Below are 23003 nucleotides of genomic sequence, written 5' to 3' on the forward strand. Positions count from 1 at the left end.
GAGTTGATGACACCTGGGATTTAATTTAATATTTAAATCTCATCTGAGACACAAAATATTAATAAACTGAAGAAGCTCGTGGATATTTCAAACTTATTATTACTGTGTCTGTGTGAGCAGCTTTAAATAAAGATATTAGATTTGAATCAACCACTGGGCGGAGCTAACACATCACAGAAACAACCATCAGAGAGAGAGAGAGAGAGAGAGAGAGAGAGAGAGAGAGAGGTGTTAAACTTGAACCTAAACCTGAATCTATTCTAAACCTGAACCTTAAAGTAACCAAACACTAAACTGAAGCTGAAGCTACTGAGCTGATGAGCGTCTTGTGAACGAGCAGCAGATTATATCAGATTATTCTACTTTCTGATCCTTTTCATTCAGGATTAAAGGTTTTGTGTTTTGCATTTAAATGGTGTTGTTTGGTGAATGAATGAAATCAACTGATAAATAATCAAAAATAAATGTATTGATCTGCTGTCAGTCTGTTTATATTGAGACATATTGATCAGATGTAGAATTTCATTACGAGCACAAGCTTTTCCATATTAGTATAAAGTAAATCCCATCAATGTGTTTGATGGAATTCTAACGGATCCTTTGGACAACGTGTTGTTCACACTTTGTGTTTGGTCACCGTGACAACAGCCTGGTGCACAGCTCCATGAAGAGATGATGGTCTCACACTGCTGCAGAGGAAGTGGACCTCAGAGCTTCAACATCTGCTGGACAGATGTTAGAGCAGCGTCTTCATGAACATGGCGTCACAGTCACATGTTACACTGACACACGTGTGTTGAGGATCATCACAAAGTCACATGATGACCTCTCCACACAGTGAGAACTGGAGCCTGTCAGGAACTGACTCTGTCAAACATTTCTGATCCTGAAGTCACAAAGAACTGAGACAGGCTTGAACATGAAGTGAAATCATCATGTTGAGACAAGTGTCTCCACAAAATAACACAAACTGTTCAACACAACAGGCCCAAAATGTCCACTGTCTTCAGGACATCATCTCTCAGACACTTTCTGTCCCTTGTCTCTGCTGTGAACCTCCCATCATCACTTATTTCCCAGCTTGCTGCTTTTCCCAGTCGAGAACGTACAACAAGAATCTTCATCTACGTTTGTATAAAACGTCCTTCGGGTCAGTTTTCTATTTAAATATGGTAAATGTTTATTAAACAGTTTTCTCAGAGACTTAAAGATGCTCTGCTCTTCATCGACTCTTCTTCATTCTGTAAACATCTCATTCACTTTTCTTCTGCTTTTTTCCATTATGTCAAACTGGTGATTTTGTTCTTTTACCTGCACAAAGTACGAGATGTTTCCACCTGTTTGTTTGAAGAGGAAAGAAAAGCAGAGTTATGATTCCAGTGAAGTCGGTGGAAGGATGTTTATTGAGCATTAAAGCAGAGACAAGTAGAAACAGAACTTTTCTCTCTGAGATGTTTTTATTCTTGTTAAATTACATTTCATTTAAGCTAACGCTGTTATCCAAAGCGACTTACAATAAGTGCATTCAACCCCGGGGATACAAACCCTTAACAGCAAGAATCAAGAAAGTACAATTTCTTCAAAAATAAAGCAAAAGTAGAAAGTGCTATAAGTAAGTGCCATTTAAGGGCTAGTAAATTGTTATATATTTTTTTTGTGGTTTGTCACAGAGGAAATTATCCATGTGTTTGACTCAGACTGAATATAAAGGCTTTGACTGGGATGTGCTGTTGTTATACTACAGCGCCACCTGTGGGTCAAAAAGTAGAAAAATCACCACGGCTCTGCACCTGATGCAGAAATGAAAACGTCCCATTTTTAAGTCCAGAGTTTTGATCTTTTGTGTCAAAGACAAAACTCTGATTTTAAACTCAAAGTGATTTGATTGTGTTTAACTTTGTGTTGAACTAAATCAATTTGTGACGTGAATCCAGGAACTTTAAGATCATAAACAAACATATACACAGAATGTGGTTCTACACACATACTGAGACATACTGAGGAACAAAGGTGGAACAGAATAAAGACAAACTTAAACACATATTTGTGACTCTTTACAGAGGGTTTATATATTCTGCTTGTGTTTTTTCATTTCAATAAACACATTCTTCATGTGAATAAAGACAATCGGTGTGGAGGGCCATCTAGTGGTGAAGTTACATATTACAACAACCTCCTGATGATTCCTCTGGATCTCTGTTTCCACTCTGCCTCCCAGCAGCCAGGCCTAGTCAGAGCCGCTCTACACACAAGCTGCTGCTGCTTCAGCCTCTGGATCCTCAGGACACAGCTCAGCCTCCGTCCACACACACTGTCCTCTTCACACTCAGCTCCACTCAGTAATCCCACCTCCACCTGTTGAGAGAAGAAGACATCAGTGTCCCAGAAACTCACTTCATCAGCTGTGAGTCAGTGATGCAGCACATCCAGTAGAAAGAGCAGCAGGGACTTCAGTCCTGTTCAGAGGTGGAGCAGCTTCCTCTCTGCTTCATGTTCACGTGTTGGAATGAACACGCTAAGAGCTCAGTGTGTGTCCTCTGCATGTCAAAGTGCAGAGTGGACACCTGAGAGGTGGATTTACTGCTGTTACAGGTGAAGACATGTTTCACTGTGTGTTGATGAACATCTGCTTCTGACAAACTGGGACCAGATGAGACAGATGGACCTCAACAGAGGTTCTGCTCTGTATAAAGAGCTCCTGGTTACCATGGTGATGAGGAGAGGCTTCAGTCCCACTGATCTCAGAGCTGTGACAAAGATCCACCTGATCAGTTCTTCACTGATGAAGTGAGAGAACAAACTGTCTCAGATCAGATGAAGACGACACCGTCTCTGTCCCTCGTGTGAGGCTGTCAGCTGTGGTCCAGCTTGTATAAGGTACAGCGCCCCCTGGTGGCATTGGGTAACAATATATTACGTGACCACGACATAATAACGTGTGAACGAGATAAATAACTTGAGGTTACGAGATTTGAATCTGTTGTTTACAAACAAGACGAGTGGAAGAGAAGAAGATTATTGATGAGAAATGTTTGAATCCCAGGATGTGGCCTTGATAATGAGCTTTAGTTTGACACACTGTCTCACTGTCTCTGAGGACACACACTGTCTCACTGTCTCTGAGGACACACACTGTCTCACTGTCTCTAAGCCTGAGGACACACACTGTCTCTGAGGACACTCACTGACTCTGAGGTCACACACTGTCTCACTGTCTCTGAAGCCACACACTGTCTCACTGATTCTGAGGACACACACTGTCTCTGAGGACACACACTGTCTCACTGTCTCTGAAGCCACACACTGTATCACTATCTCTGAGGACACACACTGACTCTGAGGACACACACTGTCTCACTGACTCCAATGACACACACTGTCTCACTTTCTCTGAGGACACACACTGTTGTGCAAACCTCTGACATAACTACTCAATAAAAAAAACACATGGACCTATCTTCATCTGACTGAGTGATTTAAACTTCCCTTATCCTTCCCTTTAAGGAGAATGTCCCACCCAACAATGAGAGTCAATGTGGTCAGTGGAAAGAGCTTTTATATGGGTTGATCTCCAACTAAACCTGGAGCAGGTTAAGTTGGAGACACAAATCCTGCTTGGTAGCACAGACCCTGGATCTGTGATACTGACTGTGTTTAGTAAAATACTGATGAAAGCAGCGTGGACTGACTCCACCCATCTACTGACCTCAGAGTCTCCAGTCGACAGGTTGGACTCTGCTGTAGATCAAGCAGCTCCTCCACTTCTGAGTCCTGCAGGTTGTTGTCTCTCAGATCCAGTTCTCTCAGATGAGAGGGGTTTGACCTCAGAGCTGAAGCCAGAGAAGAACAGCTGATCTCTGACAGACTGCACCACTTCAACCTGGATAAAGAATAAAACTTAAACAAAAATCAGTTCCAGAAATCCAGAACTAAACTCAGTGTTTTAACAAGTTGCTGAATATTTAAAATGTCACAGATTAATTAATGAATGGATCATGTTATGTATGAAGAGGAATTATGTTAAAATAGAATGAAAGAAGATCAATTGGTTATAAATGCTGTTTTATAGATATGAGATCTATAAAAAGTCAGTTAGTGAACTGACCTCAGAGTCTCCAGTCGACAGTTTGGACTCTGTAGAAAACCACACAGCTCCTCCACTCCTGAGTCCTGCAGGTTGTTGAAGCTCAGATCCAGTTCTCTCAGATGAGAGGGGTTTGACCTCAGAGCTGAAGCCAGAGAAGAACAGCTGATCTCTGACAGACTGCAGCCCCCCAACCTAGATAAAGAATCAATCTTAACTGTAAATTAAACTGAGTTCATATGTGAAAATTACAGACCCATATTCATGTGAGCACAGACTCATGACATGGAAGATACATTTGAAATCAGACAAGTTGGACTAAAAACGAGTCCTGATTCAGTACAAATACATTATTTGGACCCAGACTCTGTCCTGCAGATCAGTTTAGGAAATCCAGAACTAAACTCCGTGTTTTAACAAGTAGCTGAATATTTAAAATGTCACAGATTCATTAATGAATGGATTCAAATTATGTATGAAGAGGAATTATCTTAAATTAAAATTAAATTAGATAAATTGTGTATAAATGCAGTTTTCTAGATATGAGATCTACAAAAGTCAGTCAGTGAACTGACCACAGATTCTCCAGTTGACAGGTTGGACTCTGTAGAAAACCACACAGCTCCGTCACTCCTGAGTCCTGCAGGCAGTTGTAGCTCAGATCCAGTTCTCTCAGATGAGAGGGGTTTGACCTCAGAGCTGAAGCCAGAGAAGAACAGCTGATCTCTGCCAGACTGCAGTTCTTCAACCTGGATAAAGAATAAAACTCAACCCTAAATTAAACTGAGTTCATGTGTGAAAATAAAGGACTTTGATTAAACATCAATGTCTCTGTTTTCAGACCTGAAGTCTGAGTCAAGTTGTTCTAGACATTTTCTGGAACTTTTCCTGCAGCCTCCTAATAAAGTTTCTGAGTGAGTCCATGTGAGAACAGAGCAGGTGAATGTCCAGAGGATTCACAGAGAGCGAGTGGACATGTTGATGAGGTTTCTAACACGTGACGGACGTGAAACTTGAAGAGCACAAATATCTCAGGATGAAGAAGAGGAGCTGTACACGTAGAAGACGAAGACGTCAACTTGGAAACACGAGGAGATTCCAGAGCTTTTGGTGATGAGGGCCGACGCTGGTGTGGATGAGCTGTAAACAACAACACTGATCTTTCTACAGCAGGATACATACGTCATGTCCCGCCTCCTGCTGCTCCACCCGTTATTCATATGTGAAAGTCAAACTCCACAAAATGTCCAGACACTATTTTACAGAGTTCATGACTGAAAATAGCTTGAAAGTCCTCGTGTCCTCTGGGTTCAGTTGTTTGTAATATGTAACTTCACCACTAGATGTCTCTAAATATCTTGCTGGACATGTTCAGGAGTCGTACACGTGAACAAGTGGACTACGCTCACATGTACGACACCTGGAGACGTCACTAACTCCTTCACAGTGAACCTGTAACTTAACATAACTTAACGTAACCATGGTTGTCATGGAGATATGTGTTTTGGCTCAGTCCCATGTCTGAATGTTCCCACATGTTCCTGTTGCTGTGAACGAGTCGGACCCGGACAATCTCCTGCTGCTGCTTCAGCTCCAGAAAATGTCCGACCCACTTGTCAGAACATGTTCCACACTTGATGTGTGCAAAGGGCTAGCAGTTCTATGATCTTGTTTTCTTGAAGTGGCGATGATCTGAGCAGCAGTTTGACCAGTTGAAAGTGGTGCAGGGAGCCTGAGGAACACGTGTGTACAGGGCGGGACAGAGATCTAGTGGTGAGAAGATAAAGGCATGGACGACCCCGTGTAAGTCCTGAAACCAGAGGAAGGGTTTCATGTTGGAAATTAACCCAAAGTGGAAGAAACAGGGCTGAAGAACTTGCTCCTAAAAATAAAAGGAATCAAATATAATCCACTTGGACTCTGGACCCTGAGCCCAGTCCCAGAACACCAACGCAGCACGCTGTCATGTGGTCAGTCCACAGGACCACCGGGACAAGTCCTGGTTAGCTTCCACAGAAACATTACATGTACACATTGTCCAGCATTGGATTGTTTCTCTGTCAGTAAAACTTCAGTCACATTGAGCCTGACTCGGTCCTCAGCGCTCATTCTACAAACATCTCTCAGCTCAGTATCAGTGTTCACTGTTAGGAACACATGTTCTGACCTTTGACCTTAAAGCTCCAGTGTGGAAGATTCAGGTGAAAGGATCCATTGTTAGAAACTGAAGAGAAAAGAATCCTAGAGATGATTTCACTAGTTTCATCTGTATTGGACCAGTTACTGTTTTCTTTACTTTAGTATGAGACGATATTTAAATACTTCATAGTTAAATTAGTGCTGTCAGTTAAACGCGTTATTAACGACGTTAACGCAACCCTATTTTAACGACGTCAATTTTTTTCTCGCAAGATTAGCGTTCTTTTTGGCCTCGCAAACTGTGTCGTTTTGTGTGTGTGTGAGTGAGTGAGTGAGTGAGTGAGTGAGTGAGTGAGTGAGTGAGTGAGAGAACTTTTTGTGAATTACAATAGGCCTTACCAGTTCCCTACTAAAGTGCTTCCCTATATTATGGAAACAAATAAATGAAGGGCCATTTAGAAAAGATACAAATTTGCGATAACTGTGATTAATTAAGTTGAGTTAACTATGACATAAATGCGATTAATCATGATTAAATATTTTATTCGTTTGACAGCACTAATTTAAATACTTAATATTTAAACACTGTATATTTACATACTTTATGAATAAAAACTATATATTTACATACTTTATATTTACTGACTTTAGAATTAAATACTTTATATTGTATTTAGAGAAAACCTTTAACATTAAAACATGATGTCTGACCACAGAGTGTCCAGTCGACAGGTTGGACTCTGTAGAAAACCACACAGCTCCTTCACTGCTGAGTCCGGCAGGTTGTAGTTGTCACTCAGATCCAGTTCTCTCAGATGAGAGGGGTTTGACCTCAGAGCTGAAGCCAGAGAAGAACAGCTGATCTCTGACAGACTGCAGTACTCCAACCTGGATAAAGAAATATGAATATTAGAATGTGTCCTCCTGTTGTTGTGGATCGTCATCATGTCAACACAGACTCTCAACATGCTGCTGACCTCAGTCCAGTCTGTGACCTGAAGATAAATATCAGATCAGACATGTTGGACCATTGTTTTATTCATCACCTTCTTCTCTGTGTGTTGGTCACTGAGCAGGTTTGTGTAATTAAACACTGTTTAAAGTAGGGACGGCTCCTGAGAGTCACTTCCTGTTTGTTTCTATACTTTCTTATTTTTCAACGTGTTTCAATAAGAATGTGTCTTATTTTGAAAACCTGAGGAGGACGAGTGCTCGGCCTCAGTCCACATGTTATTTACTGACACTTTCTTAGTGATCAGGAGCAGGTGAGTGCAGGTGAATGGACTTGATGAGGTGGACGTGACTGACAGGCTGGGTGAGTGATAGATGACTGAGGGACAGTGAGCAGAGCAGAACTGAGACAATTTAAATAATTAATGACCCAATAAGAAAGAGGCTGAAAAGTGAAGAAGGATTTAAGGACCTCAGAGTCTCCAGTCGACAGTTTGGACTCTCCAGTCCAGAACACAGCAGCTTCACTCCTGAATCCTGCAGGTTGTTTCTACTCATATCCAGTTCTCTCAGATGTGAGGGGTCTGACTTCAGAGCTGAGGCCACGACTTCACACTGAGTCTCTGAGAGTCGACACCAACTGAGTCTGTAATTAAAGAAAATATCAAATCTGTGAGAATTAAATCAGAAACACAAGATTCATACAAAACGTGATCATTTGAGCCTCACCCTGGTAAATCCCCTATTTGTTAAAAACTCCTCAAGAGAATCCTTTCAGATTTGGTCCAAGCGGGATTTCTTCACATTTTGACCCAAAGATAAACTGATGAGATTTCAGTGGTCAAAGGTCAAAGGTTACAGTGACCTCATATTATTGTGAAGTCAGTGATTCTCATCAGTGATCGTCTCCTCACTCTGTGCTAGCTGTTTGCTCATATATATATATATAACAATAATCTCCCTTGGACCCCACATGGTCGTATGTCTGAATCCTCAAACTCCAGCACAGTGATCACATTGGATTTCACTCTCCACATCTGAACTAGTTGTTTATCATTTAACACTGATTGTATTTGAAGAACGACTCATCTCCACTGATTGAACATGTTATTGATCATGTCTGGACTCACAGAGCCTTCCTGCAGTTCCTCACAGCTGGGATCAGTCTCAGTCGACCCTGGTCTGATGTGTTGAACTTCTTCAGGTCCAACTCATCCAGAACCTCCTCTGACATCTGCAGCATGTAGGCCAGAGCTGAGCAGTGGATCTCAGAGAGTTTCTCCTTTGATTTGTTCTCTGACGTCAGGAACTGTTGCATCTGCTGATGAACTGAGTGGTCGTTCATCTCAATCAGACAGTGGAAGATGTTGATGCTTCTGTCAGGAGAAATGTCATCACTCTTCATCTCCTTCAGGTTGTTGATGATTCTCTGGATGATCTTTGGATTGTTCCGTGTTCGACACAGAAGGCCTCCTAAGACACACTGGATGATCTTTGGATTGTTCTCTGTCCGACCCAGCAGGCCTCCTAAGACTCTCTGGTTGGACTCCAGACTGAGGCCGTGAAGGAAGCGAACAAACAGGTCCAGATGACCATTTGTAATGGTGAGGGATTTCTCCATGGTTCTCTTCAGGAGGTCATCCAGGGAGAAGGTATTGTCTGTGTCCCCATATGTTCCCAAGAAGTTGTTGAGCTCTTCTGTGTTCCTCTCGGTGTAACAGTGGAACATGTAGACTGCAGCCAAAAACTCCTGAACGCTCAAATGAACAAAGCAGTAGACTGATTTCTGGAAGATCACACACTCTCTTCTTAAGATCTCAGTACAAACTCCTGAGTACACCGAGGCCTCTGTGACATTAAGACCACACCGCTCCAGGTCTTCTTGGTAGAACATGATGTTTCCTTCCTCCAGATGTTTAAGTGCCAGCCTCCCCAGCTTCAGCAGAATGTCCCTGTCAGCCTCCGTCAGCTGCTGTGGACTCGTCTTATGTCCCTCACCGTACTTGTTGTTCTTCCTCTTTGTCTGAACCAGCAGGAAGTGTGAGTACAGGTCAGTCAGGGTCTTGGGCAGCTTTCCTCTCTGGTCTGTGGTCAACATGTGCTCCAGAACTGTAGCACTGATCCAGCAGAAGACTGGGATTTGACACATGATGTGGAGGCTCCTTGACATCTTGATGTGTGAGATGATTCTGCTGCACAGCTTTTTATTACTGAATCTCCTCCTGAAGTACTCGTCCTTCTGGGCCTCAGTGAAGCCTCGTACTTCTGTGACCCTGTCAACACATGCAGGAGGGATCTGATTGGCCGCCGCAGGTCTGGAGGTTATCCAGACGAGAGCCGAGGGAAGCAGATTCCCCCGGATGAGGTTTGTCAGCAGCACGTTGACTGATGACCTCTGTGTGACCTCAGACACAAGCTCCCTGTGGTCGAAGTCCAGAGAAGGTCTGCTTTCATCCAGGCCGTCAAAGATGAACAAAGGTTTACAGACAGCGAGCGTCTCTGCCGTGAGCTTCTGTAACGCTGGATGGAAAACACGGAGCAGCGTGAGGAGACTGTGCTGCTGGTCCTTCACCAGGTTCAGCTCCCTGAACGAAAGCACAGTCAGCAGACCCACATCCTGGTTCTCTAAACCCTCTGCCCAGTCCAGAGTGAACTTCTGCACCGTGAAGGTTTTTCCAATGCCAGCGACGCCGTTGGTCAGGACGACTCTGATGCTGCTCTGCTGGTCAGTGGAGGCTTTAAAGATGTCGTGGCACCTGATGGGAGTGTCATGGAGGATCTTCATCTTGGAAGCCGTCTCAAGCTGCCTCACCTCATGTTGAGTATTAACCTCTTCACTCTGTCCCTCTGTGATGTAGAGCTCAGTGTAGATCCTGTTGAGGAGGGTTCTACTTCCTGTTTCATCACTTCCTTCAGTCACATGTTCACATCTCCTCCTCAGACTGAGCTTATGTTCATCGAAAACCTCCTGCAGACCACGATCTGCTGAAAGACAAGAAACAATGTCAGAGACAGTGAATCAGAGAATCTGCTGATTGTTTTCATCAGATACAGAAAAACTACAGAAAATAAAAGTTTTTTAACTTTGTACTTTTCTAACAATGTTAAATGTTGATGCTGTATGAAGGAACAAAATAAAACCACATGTGCTGTTGTCAGAAGTGAAGACATCAGCAGACACATGTACAGTGCTGCTCTGACCGGCTGTCTGACCTCCAGCTCCTGTTCTGGATCTTTGTCCACACTGGGGACAGGAGGAGTCTCCTAAAGAACCAGACTGGTCCCAGGATGAGGTGATGCACTGTCTGCAGAACCAGTGCCCACAGCTGGCGGAGACTGGATTCTTCAGGACGTCCTGACACGAAGCACAGCAGGACGACTGCTCCTCCTCAGAAACATGACTCCTCTTCCTCTCCCTGTGAAGACATGTCCTGATAACTCACATGTCACAGTCACAGGTTGTCATTACTTCTGTCAAGGAGGTTTTGTTTTCACCCAGTATGTTTGTGTGTTGGTTGGTTTGTTAGTGGGATTATAAAAAACGACAGATTACCATTGAACTTGGTGGAAGTTTGTGGTCTGTAAACCAGATCGGGGGGATTCCTCTTTCACAGACATGTTCAGAGGACTGATGTTTACCAGTGTGTGTAATTTGGTGCAGATCCAAATCAAAATGAGTCTCTAGTGGATTTCAAAGTGGAGCTCTTTGAGGGATTCTGAGAGATTAGTCATTAACTTCAATGAAGCTGTGTCTTAATGCAGGGGCCACAATAGAGGAAACTAGATCCTCTTCAGAGCAGGTCACAGTAGAAACAGTCTCTTACTTTGTGTGTGAGGGTCCAGGTTCATTACTGAAGTTTGGAGGCTCATATTTAGACTGGTCACTCTTTAGAGACAGACAGCTGGACCCTGGAGACTCTGCTCTCAGTCTGTGGTCCTGACCTCTGCAAACACAAACATGTTTTTATTCAGAACACATCATTCACTGGTTCATTCTCTGAAGATCAGTTTGGAGCTTCACATGTTTGCAGCAGGTCTCTTACTTTGTGTGTGAGGGTCCAGGTTTATTACTGAAGTTTAGAGGCTCATATTTAGACTGGTCACTCTTTAGAGACAGACAGCTGGACCCTGGAGACTCTGCTCTCAGTCTGTGGTCCTGACCTCTGCCAACACAAACATGTTTTTATTCAGAACACATCATTCACTGGTTCATTCTCTGAAGATTCAGTTTGGAGCTTCACATGTTTGTAGCAGGTCTCTCACTTTGTGTGTGAGGGTCCATCTTGCTTTGAATTGTCCGCGCCCATGTTGCACCGGGCTGGCTGCGGCTCAGTTGTGGTTCAGTCCACGCTGCTCTTCTAGATATTCAAGGTCTGGTCTATTTCCTTCTGGGTCTGCGCTCAGTTTACAGCAGAACAGAGTGAAATGATCTTTCACACCAGTTTCAATGTTTATCTGTTGAAAACGTGCTGAACACTGAACACTTCCTGTAGCTGACCCATTTCCAAACAAAAGCACTGCTGAGTTTCTGTCGACTGAATCAATTCATTTATTTTTAAATGTTTTTATTGTGAAATAGATGCACGGCTTCATAGTTTGTAGTACTGGTATTTATTTGAGTACACAGGACTTCTTATATACAAGGAAATGCAGTGTTGGGGGAGACTCCAGGGTGCTCACTACCACACAATGGGTAATAAAACTTTGAGGCCAAGCTGAAACCAGTTTGGCCAGTTTCACTCTCAAGCCACGCATGCCAAAGCTTTCCTGGTGGGGGAGCATCTCGGGTTTCCTTCAAGAGGACCCCAAACTGTGACCCTAAAACGCCCACTGAAGTCGAATCCCCGCCCACTAAGGTCGTAATCTGACATTCCATTGGCTGAGAGCCAACTGAAGCCTCTGACCACTTCCTGAGGAGGCAGGAACTCCTCAGGTTGTTTAAAACCTCTGTGCTTACAGAAAACGCTGCTTTTACTCCTGCACTGAAGTTTCAACCAGACCTCCCAAGGTCTGACCAGATGTTCCACTCGCTAAAGGAGGCAATTACCACTTTGTTTTATTTCTCATTTCCTTTCTTTATTATTATCTTCAGTCAACGTTTATTTTGATAGGACCTTTTTGTTATTTTAACTTGAAAGATCGAAACAGGAAGTTCACTCGCGGTCAAGCACACAGACTTTTCTTTTTTCCAAACGATCTACAAACCGCTTCAAAACAGCTGTTCCCTGCAGAAGCGCGACGTTCATTCCGCAGAGGATCAAGAGAAAATCCGCTCTGTTCCTGTTCAGCAGCACGATATCCGCTGCCACAGAAGAAGACGAATTTTCATTTCGTTCAAGGCAGCACAAGAAAATCCGCTCTCTTTCCGGTCCAGCGGTCGAGCTCCGTGTCACCACGAGAACCACCGGAGCACCGCTTGAGAGACCACGTGATCCACTGGACTCCCGGCACATTCGCGCCAACACGCACGCACACCGCGAGGGTTTTACAGTAAGAGGATATTTTGTCTGGGCAGAGACTAGTTTTTTTTTTTTTTTACACATTTTAAAGCAATAGATCAAACATACAGTATATACAAAAATTCTAGTCACTTTCTGGGTGAATAGTAGTTCTGTTTAAGTACTTTAAGAAAGGCTGCCAGGTTTTGTTAAAAGCGGTATCAGAACCCGCCAGAGAGAATCTAACCTTCTCAAGTTTGATACGTGTGAGGACCTCCCTAAGCCAGCTATTGTGTGAAGGTGGAGTAACTTGTTTCCATTTAAACAAAATAAGGCGTCTGGCCAATAGAGTAGTGAAGGCCAGTACCCGGCGTTTCGATGCAGGGAGACAGAATGCCATAAGTGGAGGCAAACCAAACAGGGCCGTATAAGGCTCAGGGTTAAGATCCACCTCAAACACTGTTGCAAGTGTATCAAAAATTTGGCACCAAAAGCTGGTGAGGTTCGGACAGGACCAAAACATATGTGTGTGGTTAGCAGGCGACTGCTTACATCTATTACAACTGTCACTGGTGCCTGGGTAAATCTTCGCCAATCGGACGTTTGTGTAGTGCACTCTGAAAAGAACTTTACATTGTAATAAGCTGTGCCTAGCACATATAGAGGACGTGTGAACCAGCTTAAGGATTTGGACCCATTGGTCGTCTGAGACTGAAACTCCTATCTCCTGCTCCCAGGTCTGCTTCAGACGAGTTGTTTGGTCAGGGTTGAGGGAGTCAATGGAATTGTAAATCACAGAGATGGAGCGCTTTTGAGCAGGATCGAGGGCGAGCAAAGAGTCAATCAGAGACCCGGGTGGGTGGTTAGGGAAGTGTGGATAGGCAGTTTGGACAAAGTGCCTGACTTGAAGGAAACGAAAAAAGTGAGAGTGAGGTAATTCAAACCTGGTTGCCAGCTCTGTAAAATCAGTAAATGTATTTTCTTTGTAAAGGTCTTTAACATATAATAAACCTTTGTTTCGCCAAATAGTAAAGGGAGGGTCAGATGATGAGGGAGGAAATAGATGGTTTTTAACAACCGGGGCCAAAGTTGAGGGTTCCTTCATGCCATAATGTTTACGAAATTGATTCCAGATTTTCAGCGAGTTAGTGACAACAGGGTTCTGTGAGACGTTATGGATCTTGAGGGGGAGCCGCGCGGTAAGGAGGGACGGTAAGGAAAACTTTGAGGACCGTAGTTCTGTCAGAGCCCACGATGGGCCTTCGTCGGCTCCTCTGTCAAGCCAATGACCGATTTTGTTAATATTACATGCCCAATAGTATTGGATAGGATTGGGTAATGCAAGACCGCCCTGCTTTTTGGGTAGTTGTAGAACAGCTTTTCTAATGCGGGGCGGCTTATTCAACCACAGAAATGACAAAATCAAACGGTCCAGTTGCTGAAAGAAGGACCGTCCAATAAAAATCGGAATGTGTTGGAACAAATAAAGAAATTTGGGGAGAATCACCATCTTAACCAGGTTAACTCTGCCAGTTAGGGAGAGAGGGAGGGAGGACCAACGAGTCAGATCTAGCTTGCACTTGTCAATGAGAGGGCGAAAATTTTTATTAAAAAGGTCCTTGAAAGATTCAGTCACAAATATGCCAAGATATCGAAACCCCTCTGAAACAACTCGAAATGGGAAAGAGGATGGCGGCATCTTCTTGGACAGCCCATTTATAGGAAGAAGTTCACTTTTATTAAAATGTAACTTGTAACCAGAGTATCTGCCAAATTGGGTTAAAATGTCTGAGATAACAGGGATGGATGAGGCTGGATTAGACACATATAATAACAGGTCGTCGGCATTAAGGGACAGCTTGTAGGTGACATCATGTCTGATGATGCCCTCGACTCGCCCCTCCCCACAAAGCCAGATGGCCAGTGGCTCGATAGGTAGAGCAAATAAGAGGGGGGAGATGGGGCATCCCTGCCTAGTGCCCCGACAGAGGGCAAAAGGGGGCAACCTCAAACCGTTTGTAAGGATATGGGCAGTTGGAGAGTCATAAAGCAGTCTAATCCATGCAATAAAGTCGGAGCCGAAACCAAATTTAGACAGGACGCAGTACAGATACTTCCACTCAACCCTGTCAAAACGCTTTCTCAGCGTCTAAAGAAATTACCACCTCGGGTGTGACAGGATTGGGGGAGCCGATAATGTTGAGAAGTCTACTGGTGTTGGACAAAGAGTTCCTTCCGGCCATGAACCCAGTCTGGTCTGTAGAAATTAGGGTAGGTAGGGCTTGCTGCAGACGAGTGGCTAGAACCTTGGCAAGAATCTTTTGGTCCACATTTAAAAGTGAGATGGGCCTATAGTTACCACATTCAAGGGGGTCCTTGTCTTTTTTTAATAAAAGAGAGATGTTGGCTTCTGATAGGGTTGGAGGCAATCTCCCACTACTAAAGGATTCGTTGTAGACATTAACCAAATGTGGGGTTATAAGAATTGAATATGCTTTGTAGAATTCTACTACAAACCCATCTGGGCCAGGGGATTTGCCGCTCTGTAGCTGCCCAATCGCCTCCTGCACTTCCGCCGCTGCAATCGGAGCGCCCAGTTTATCAGCCAAACTGCCATCCACTTTGGGATATGAGAGCTCCTCCAGGGGATTGTGGTTCCTCCAGATTTCAGGCGAGTACTCTGAGGTATACAGGTCAGAATAGAAATTCAAAAACGCATCGTTTATCAATTTGGGGTCGGTAACCACTGACCCCAACGGCAATTTTATCCTAGGGATCAGTCTCGAAATAGCTGCGGTTCTAGCTTGATGGGCGAGGAGTTTGCCCGCCTTATCTCCCATTTCGAAATAGCGTTGCTTTGTTTTTAACAGTTTTGTTTCAACCTTGGATGTTGACAGGAGGTCAAACTCAGCCTGGAGTTTAAGACGTTGGTCATAAAGGGAGGGAGTAGGGGCGGCGGCATGTTGTGTGTCGATATTAATTAGTTGCTCTGAGAGCCAGACCACCCTTTCTAAGTCCGCTTTTTTCTGCCGAGAGGCAAACGAGATCGCCTGTCCCCTCAGATAAGCTTTACACGCCTCCCAAAGAGTGCTTTTTGTGACGTCTGGGGTGTCGTTCGCCTGAAAAAAATTAGCTATTTCCTCCTGAAAAAATGTTTTAAAACGTGAGCTATTCAATAAAAAGTGAGAAAGTTTCCACTGGGTATGTGGAGGTCTGTGGTTCGGAAAATGTATGACAGCGGACGCAGGAGCATGGTCTGAGATCACTATACAGTGATATTCGCCAGAATTGACCCAATGCAGTAGCCTGTTATCGGCAAGAAAAATCAATTCTAGAATATGTACGATGGACATGGGAGAAGAATGAAAAGGCTTTAGTGGTTGGATTAAGAGCTCTCCAAGGATCACAAAGACCAAGCTGATTCATAAAAGATTTCAATGTAGTAGCTGAACTGGACAAAGTGAGGGGCCTTGCGGAGGACTTGTCTAGAACAGGATCTTGAATAAGGTTGAAATCGCCGCCTATAATAGGGTAATGACTGTCCATGTCCGGGAGGGAGGAGAAAAGATGGGTTATGAATTTGTCATCATCCCACACAGGGGCATAAACACTCACCAAAATAACTGGGATGTCAAACAGCTTGCCTGAGACAGCCACAAAACGGCCATTGGGATCTTCAACTGTTTTTGATGGTTCAAATGTTATATTTTTACTTATAATGATGGCCGCAGCTCTCGCCAGAGCAGAAAATTTGGAATGAAACACGTGACTCATCCAAGGTCTTTTAATACGTGAAATCTCAGAGGTCTTAAGGTGAGTTTCTTGAAGGAAATAAATATCCCCTTTGAGCTGTTTCAAGTGTGAGATCACTCTGCCCCTCTTGATTGTTCCATTGACTCCCCTAACGTTCTTTGATACCAGCCTGCAGCCATGACTTGGAGGTGTAGTTGTGTTATGCATTACTCACTCTTTGTCAAGCGGAGATGTACGGTGGTGATGCCCTTGGGGAGAGGTGGGGGGGGGCATAAAAAACAAAACAAACAAAAAAGCAAAACAAAAAAAGCAAAAACAAAAACAAAAAACAAACAACCATTCAAAAACCCCTGTATAGCTTCCAGTTTCTTTATACTCACCCACATAACTTCTCCACTCCCGCTGGATTAAATGTAACCCAGATAATACAGAGGGGCAAACATTAAATGAAAAAAGTTTCAGTGCCTCCCATGTAATAAGGCATAGAACCAATTTTCTCACATGTGAACATGAGCGTTTTATAAAAACGGTCGTTCAGAGAAGGAGAAAGAGAGAGAGAAAACAGAACAACCACACAGTATTATGGAAAAAAGCCGTGCGATCTTTCCTGTTGTTTCGTCTCTACAGAACAGTAGGGGACGATATGACCCGGGAGGAAAAAAAAAAAAAAAAAAAACAAGACTAGACTAGAGAGGCTGCATCTTCATACAACCAAAGAGAAAAAGAAACCACACATTTATCCGGACTCACACTGTGATATAACAGACAACTTCGTATTTAATGTTTTTAACTGATATTGCCCCTACTGGAAAATTAAAGGTGTAATCAGTGACTAACGGTTGTAACATGGCTAATCAAAACAAACCGAGGTGGACTCCATACTCAGCATCAGGTGGAGATTTACAAATGGTGAAAGAAAAAAAAATCCCAGTGTTCAGAAAGCATGCTAAGACACTAGAAAGAGTTCACAGTCACTGTGTGTTGAATGTAATCGTGTCGAGTCACTCTTACCGGCTGGGCGAGTCATCCCGGGGCCCGTGTCGGTAATGTTGTTAGCATTAGCCGCTAGTGTCGGTAATGTTGTTAGCATTAGCCGCTAGTGACCAGCCCGTTCAATGGTGGCGGAGCCGAGCCGGTGATGCAGCCTCAGGAGGCGAGCTGGTTCCCAGCGAAGGCAACGGCCTCCTCGGCCGAGGAGAATTGTTCTTAGTGCCGTCTTTCTTGGTGATTTGAAGCCTTGCAGGGTAAAGCAAAGCCGGCCGGAGGCCCAGGTTGTACAACTTGGCCATGACTTCGCGGTAGGCCGCCCGCTGATCTAAAACGTCGGGGCAGTAGTCCTCGTAGATGCGGACCGGCGAGTCGCGGTACTTCAGGTCGTTCCTCCGTTTGCGGGCCTCCCGGACTATTAGCTCCTTGGTCTGGTGCCGGTGAAGGCACACAATCACAGGTCTGGGCCGGTCTCCCTGTCGTGGCTTAGCAGCTAGGGAGCGGTGGGCCCGGTCTAGCTCCGGTGGGGTTTGTAGCACCTGGTCTCCGAGTATCTCCATCAGGACGTCCGAGAAGAAGGACGTAGGCCGGGGACCTTCTATGGGCTCAGGCAGGCCGACAATCCTGATGTTGTTGCGTCGGCTTCGTCCCTCCAGATCGATGTTTTTGTTTTTGAGTTTAGCACAAGCCTCTGATAGGGTGGAGCATGATGCTTCTAGAGCTTGGATGCGTTCCTCGGTTAAATTGGCGTTGGACTCCAGACTCTCAATTCTTTCACCAAAGTCAGTCACTGTGGCCTGCACCGTGTCAAGTTTAGCCTCAAGAGAGGCAAACGCCAACCTGAGCTCAGCAGACAGCGCCGCCGATATGGACTGGCGATGCTCCTCCAGCAAGCTAGTCAGAGCAGGCATGCTAATCTGGTTAGCCATGGGGAAGGAGTCGTCTTTCGCGGTTTCTCTCTCTTTAGCCAGCCTGGTTCCGGAGGCCATGAAGCGTGGAGGATTTAATTCCCTCTTTACTAGCGATTCGGGTCGGGTTTGGGTTATGAAAAGTTAAGTTTTTACAAGTCAGTGCAGGAGAGCGCGATGCGTGTGTCTACTCCATTCCCCTCTCCACCGGAAGTCCCCCAGAGACTAGTTTTAACACTTAGCGTATTGTCTTTAATTGAGTGTATTTGTTTGTGAGACCTCCGTGTCTCCCCTTGTTTAGCCCTGACGAGCCGGCACTTCCGGTACCGGTGTTCCGGCCTTGTTTTATTGTGTTACAGTGTTTAAGCGCCGCGACGACCGTCTGACCAACTTTACAGAGACTTTACCGTTCAAACTTCAGCACACAACGCCGCTTGGGTGCTGAGTGGGTAAGTAAATGTAAAACTTGTCTCTGACGTTGTTTTTTAGAGCTCTTTTGATATTTCCTTGCATGTTCTCTCTCTTTTCTCTCTCTCTCTTCTCCTAACCCTGCTTACACACACGTTCCGATCTGTATTTAAACATTTCACGTCAAATAGTCAAATTTGTACTTGGAGAGCCTGAATGCAGCTCGCCGCCATTTTAGTGCCAAAAGAAAGCAGAGATAAAGAAATCTCTTTGTCTGACGATTCCTTTGTGTAATTCACGTGGCGACCGCCATTTTGGGCTTCAGCCTCATGTTTTCATTAACATATGCTACATTTTGAATAACGTGAATCTACCACCATCTTGAATTCGACCAGATTGCGTCACCAAGTGACTGCGTCATAAGTCATTGCCACTCCCCTCTCTCTCTCTCTCTCTCACACACACACACACACACACACACACACACACACACACACACACACACACACACACACACACACACATACAGACAGACAGACATAGACCATAGGTTTCACATGTGTATTCTGAATTGTGATAAGTACTGCTGCTGTTGTTATCTTTGAAATATTGGAGTTTGTTAAAATGATGAATCATTAAATAACATTAACTTTATTTCCCCTTTTTAATAAATACTTTTGTAATTAAAGTATCAGTATTTTGTGATTATTTGTGCATTATGTATGTGAATACAGCTGGATTATGATAGCCTGTGCTCGAACTTAAAACCCTTCATTGTTTATTAAATAATCATTAATATTAACTTTTGCGATTATTAATTTGACTTTGTAAAACTGAGACTGTTCGTTTAGACTGACTTTTGGCTCCCTGAAACCAGGGTGGTGCCCCTTCTCGATTATAAATATAGATAGTATTATTCTTAAATTGATAATTTTATTGCTTTGACTAATTATTTAATTATTCTTAGTTGAAAACCTTATCATTGTTAATTGATAGCTTATACTTCCTATAGGATAATTACTTGTTTTCATTAATAAATGATTATTCATTGGTTGAGTATTCTTTAGTTTTCATTAATTATTTAATTATTCTTAATTGGTAAACTTCATTATTCTCAAATTAATGATTTAATTATTCTTTATTGTTAAACTTTCTTATTTACTTATTAATAGTTTTATTCTTACTTGATTACAGATAATTTTCAATTAATAATATAATTATTTTTAAATAAATAATCTTTATTGTTTTAATAATCATATTCCATGATTATTAATAATTAGCCAACGTCGAGTACCCCCCAACAGTGATCACATCAGAAACCTCAGGAAGGCTGTAGTTACATTATAAGTAAAAAAATCTTCAGGTGAAGGACAATAGTCTCTCTCTCTCCCTCTCTCTCTCTCTCCCTCTCTCTCTCAGACTTTATATTGACGTACTAGCGAATTGCGTCACTTCCTGTTTTCCTGAGCTCACAGGAATCAGGACAAACGAGTTCAAGAAAAAAAACTAAAAACTATAAGGACACACACACACACACACACACACACACACACACTCAGGTGACTGTAACATATGATTGTGAAAACAGGTTCTGTTATTAAACACTTGATGAACAGATGAAGATAAAAAGTGAAACTGTGAGTTAACTCTGTTCATTAGTCCTTTGAAGGCTCTTTGTTCCAGACCTGCTGTTCACATCTGTCTCTGGGATCCGATCACATGACGTCTGTCACCAGGTGTGAACTGACAAACTTAGAGTCATGTGATCAGCAGACGGATGTTAACAGCAGGTGTGAGAGTGAGACGGTAAAACTTTCAGAAAGTTGTGTTCACACTCACCTGCTCACTTCTTCCTTCTGCTCATCCAGGTGAAAATGGAGTCTGACCGCTCCCTGTTCTCAGGCTCCTCCTCCCTGTTGAACCAGTTCACTCTTGAAACCTCAGTGTTCAATTGGGTGTTCACAGTCAAGTTCATACCCATGAAACTGACTGTTGTCATTGCACAGAGTACAAGTACAGTGACAACAAAATGCAGTTTAGCATCTAACCAGAAGTGCAGAAAAAGCAGTAAAAGTGCAGAGTATTTGCATATGTAAAGTGGAATAAGTAAATAAATAAGATACGTACAGTAAGATATAGATATGGAATATGACCAGTATTGATACAAGACTAGCAGCAATAGAAGTAGGTAGTGTAGATAACAAACTTAGGATCATGTCTTTAGTTAATAATGGACGGTGTGGGATCATGAATCCAGATCTTCACTTTCACTCTGAGTCCTGACTGTGAGCGTCTCCTGGGACTGAGTCGTACAATGTGATTCTTCATGATGTTTAAATGAGCCTCAGAAACTCTGGAATCAAACCAACACTCAGTTACTTAATGTGCTGTGTGATCAGCAGACGGATGTTAACACCAGTTGAGACACCACTTTATGATTGACATTTAGCAACGTCCAATGGGTTCAGGGGGGCGTGCCATCGAGCTCTCAGTCAGGCTCCACCCCCTGCTCCTCCAAATATGGTTACTTCTGGTTTCAGAAAACGTCAAAATGAGGCTTCAGAGCAGCAGCTCACCAACCAGCCTGTGACGTCACGTTGGGTTGATACTTGAGTTCAACTTTATTGTGGAAATCTCATTCAGCACATTTTACAAACCCCATCACACACGAGGTCACAACAGAGAAATTAATTCACACATTACAGATTAAAGTGATTTTCTCTCTGTCAGGTTCTTATGTTTTCCTTCGTCTTCCTAACGTTGATCATCACCTTCCTCAAAGTCCTCTGCGCCGCCCGGACAGTTTCCGGATCTTACCGGGCCTCAGCCAGAAACGCCTTCAACACCATCCTGCTGCACGGAGTCCAGCTGTTCATCTGCACGCTGTCGTTCCTCTCACCCTTCATCAACATGGCTCCAGTCACCACGTGGCCCAACGACCGCACCACCATCCTCTTCGTCACCTTCCTGTTCACCAATGTGCTGCCACGTTTGCTCAGTCCGCTCATCTACGGCGTCCTACGGCCTCATCAGACGACTCTTCTGCTGTCGCTGCTGCAACACTGGAGAAAACAAGGTGGTGGATCCTCGAAGAAGATCTAAACAGGTTCTACGGTGAACGACCTTAAAGATGGTTTTAAAATGTCGTACATGCTCTGATGATGTCAAAACCTCATGTTTCTTTCAAGGGTTAAAAGACACATTTGGTTTTTTTAAGGACTTATTTGTCAGATTTAGTGACATCTAGTGGTGAAGATGCAGATGACAAGAAACTGAAGAACTGTTCTCTCACTCCACTTCAAACATGTAGAAGAGACTTTGATCCTCGAGGAGATTTAAGATCAGAGACTTTAAATAAAGATGGCTGACTCGTCACTTTAACTGTAACAACATCATGTTAAAATAAGATAAATGACTTTGATCTGCTGGTTCTGCAGCTTGAAGACATTTTCATTAAAGAGGTGAAGATCTACACTGAGATGTAAAACCAAAGTCTGGACACTAGGTGGCGCCCTCCTGAATGAGGGGCAGTTGTAAAGTATTTTTGTTTTTCAAATCAAGAGTTGTTCTTTTAAATTGTTTCACAAAAAAAGTTTTGATATATAAAACTAACGAAAAATAAAAATTATAAATAAAATGATTAAAACTTAATTTTACAGATGCTGTTGGGATTTTAAATATCTGTTTGTCTGTGTGTGTGTGTGAAGATGTCAATATAACTGAACTCTCAACAAATGCAGGAGGGTGGGGGCAGGAGCAGTTTGGGCCTTCACTGAATGACTTATAATAACCGTTGCTGCTCTGTGTTAATCTTGAAGTTAGTTAGAATGTGTGTGCGTCACATCGCTGGTCAGTCTCACAATCTGTTTGATTAGAGGTCTGATAAGGCTCCTCACCATTTCCTGATTCCAGTGCCAAGAGGGTGGAACTACGCCTGCGCACCATCAAGGAAGACTCCCCTTCATTATTCACCCATCAAGTTATACCTACTGTTATAAAATATATAAACCGCTGCCCGGTGCGACTCGTGACTGCCCGGTGCCGCTAGAGGGCGGGGGGGCTGTGCTTTGGGTCCCCATTGCTTTGCTGTAACTTTTCATGCCTTTTCATTACTTCCTAATAAATACTTGATGAACCAAACCGAGACCAGCTCTTCTCATATTTGGGATAAAAGAACACGACAATGTGAGATTAAAGGTTAAATGTGTTTAGATCTTTCTTCTAAATATTAAAGACATAAAAACTGCTGTTGTTTAGTGTTTTTTTCTTTTATGAGACCGAGCAGCTCTTCATCATTTCACCTAATTTGTGTTTCTTTACTGTTTTTCCTCTTCA

General features: G+C 43.4%; 1 protein-coding gene and 1 long non-coding RNA gene across 2 annotated transcripts in view; both read right to left on the reverse strand.

Annotated features, from left to right (window-relative positions):
* The window catches only part of LOC133020347 (NACHT, LRR and PYD domains-containing protein 12-like), a 77077-nt gene that overhangs the window by 24444 nt on the left and 29630 nt on the right, over positions 1-23003 (reverse strand). The window contains exons 6-12 of the mRNA XM_061086871.1: positions 11218-11337; positions 10999-11118; positions 10357-10590; positions 8655-10161; positions 8305-8603; positions 7647-7820; positions 4106-4279 (exon numbers count right to left, since the gene is read on the reverse strand). Coding sequence (XP_060942854.1) covers positions 4106-4279; positions 7647-7820; positions 8305-8603; positions 8655-10161; positions 10357-10590; positions 10999-11118; positions 11218-11337 — 2628 coding nt within the window. The remainder of the gene's footprint in view (positions 1-4105; positions 4280-7646; positions 7821-8304; positions 8604-8654; positions 10162-10356; positions 10591-10998; positions 11119-11217; positions 11338-23003) is intronic.
* Positions 1381-3758, reverse strand: LOC133020566 (uncharacterized). The gene is made up of 2 exons (XR_009682927.1): positions 3707-3758; positions 1381-2355 (listed from the first exon to the last, which is right to left on the reverse strand). It is a non-coding gene; the product is annotated as an uncharacterized LOC133020566 (long non-coding RNA).

This window comes from Limanda limanda, chromosome 15 (genome assembly GCF_963576545.1).
Source record: "Limanda limanda chromosome 15, fLimLim1.1, whole genome shotgun sequence".
In the NCBI taxonomy this organism is placed as follows: Eukaryota; Metazoa; Chordata; class Actinopteri; order Pleuronectiformes; family Pleuronectidae; genus Limanda; species Limanda limanda.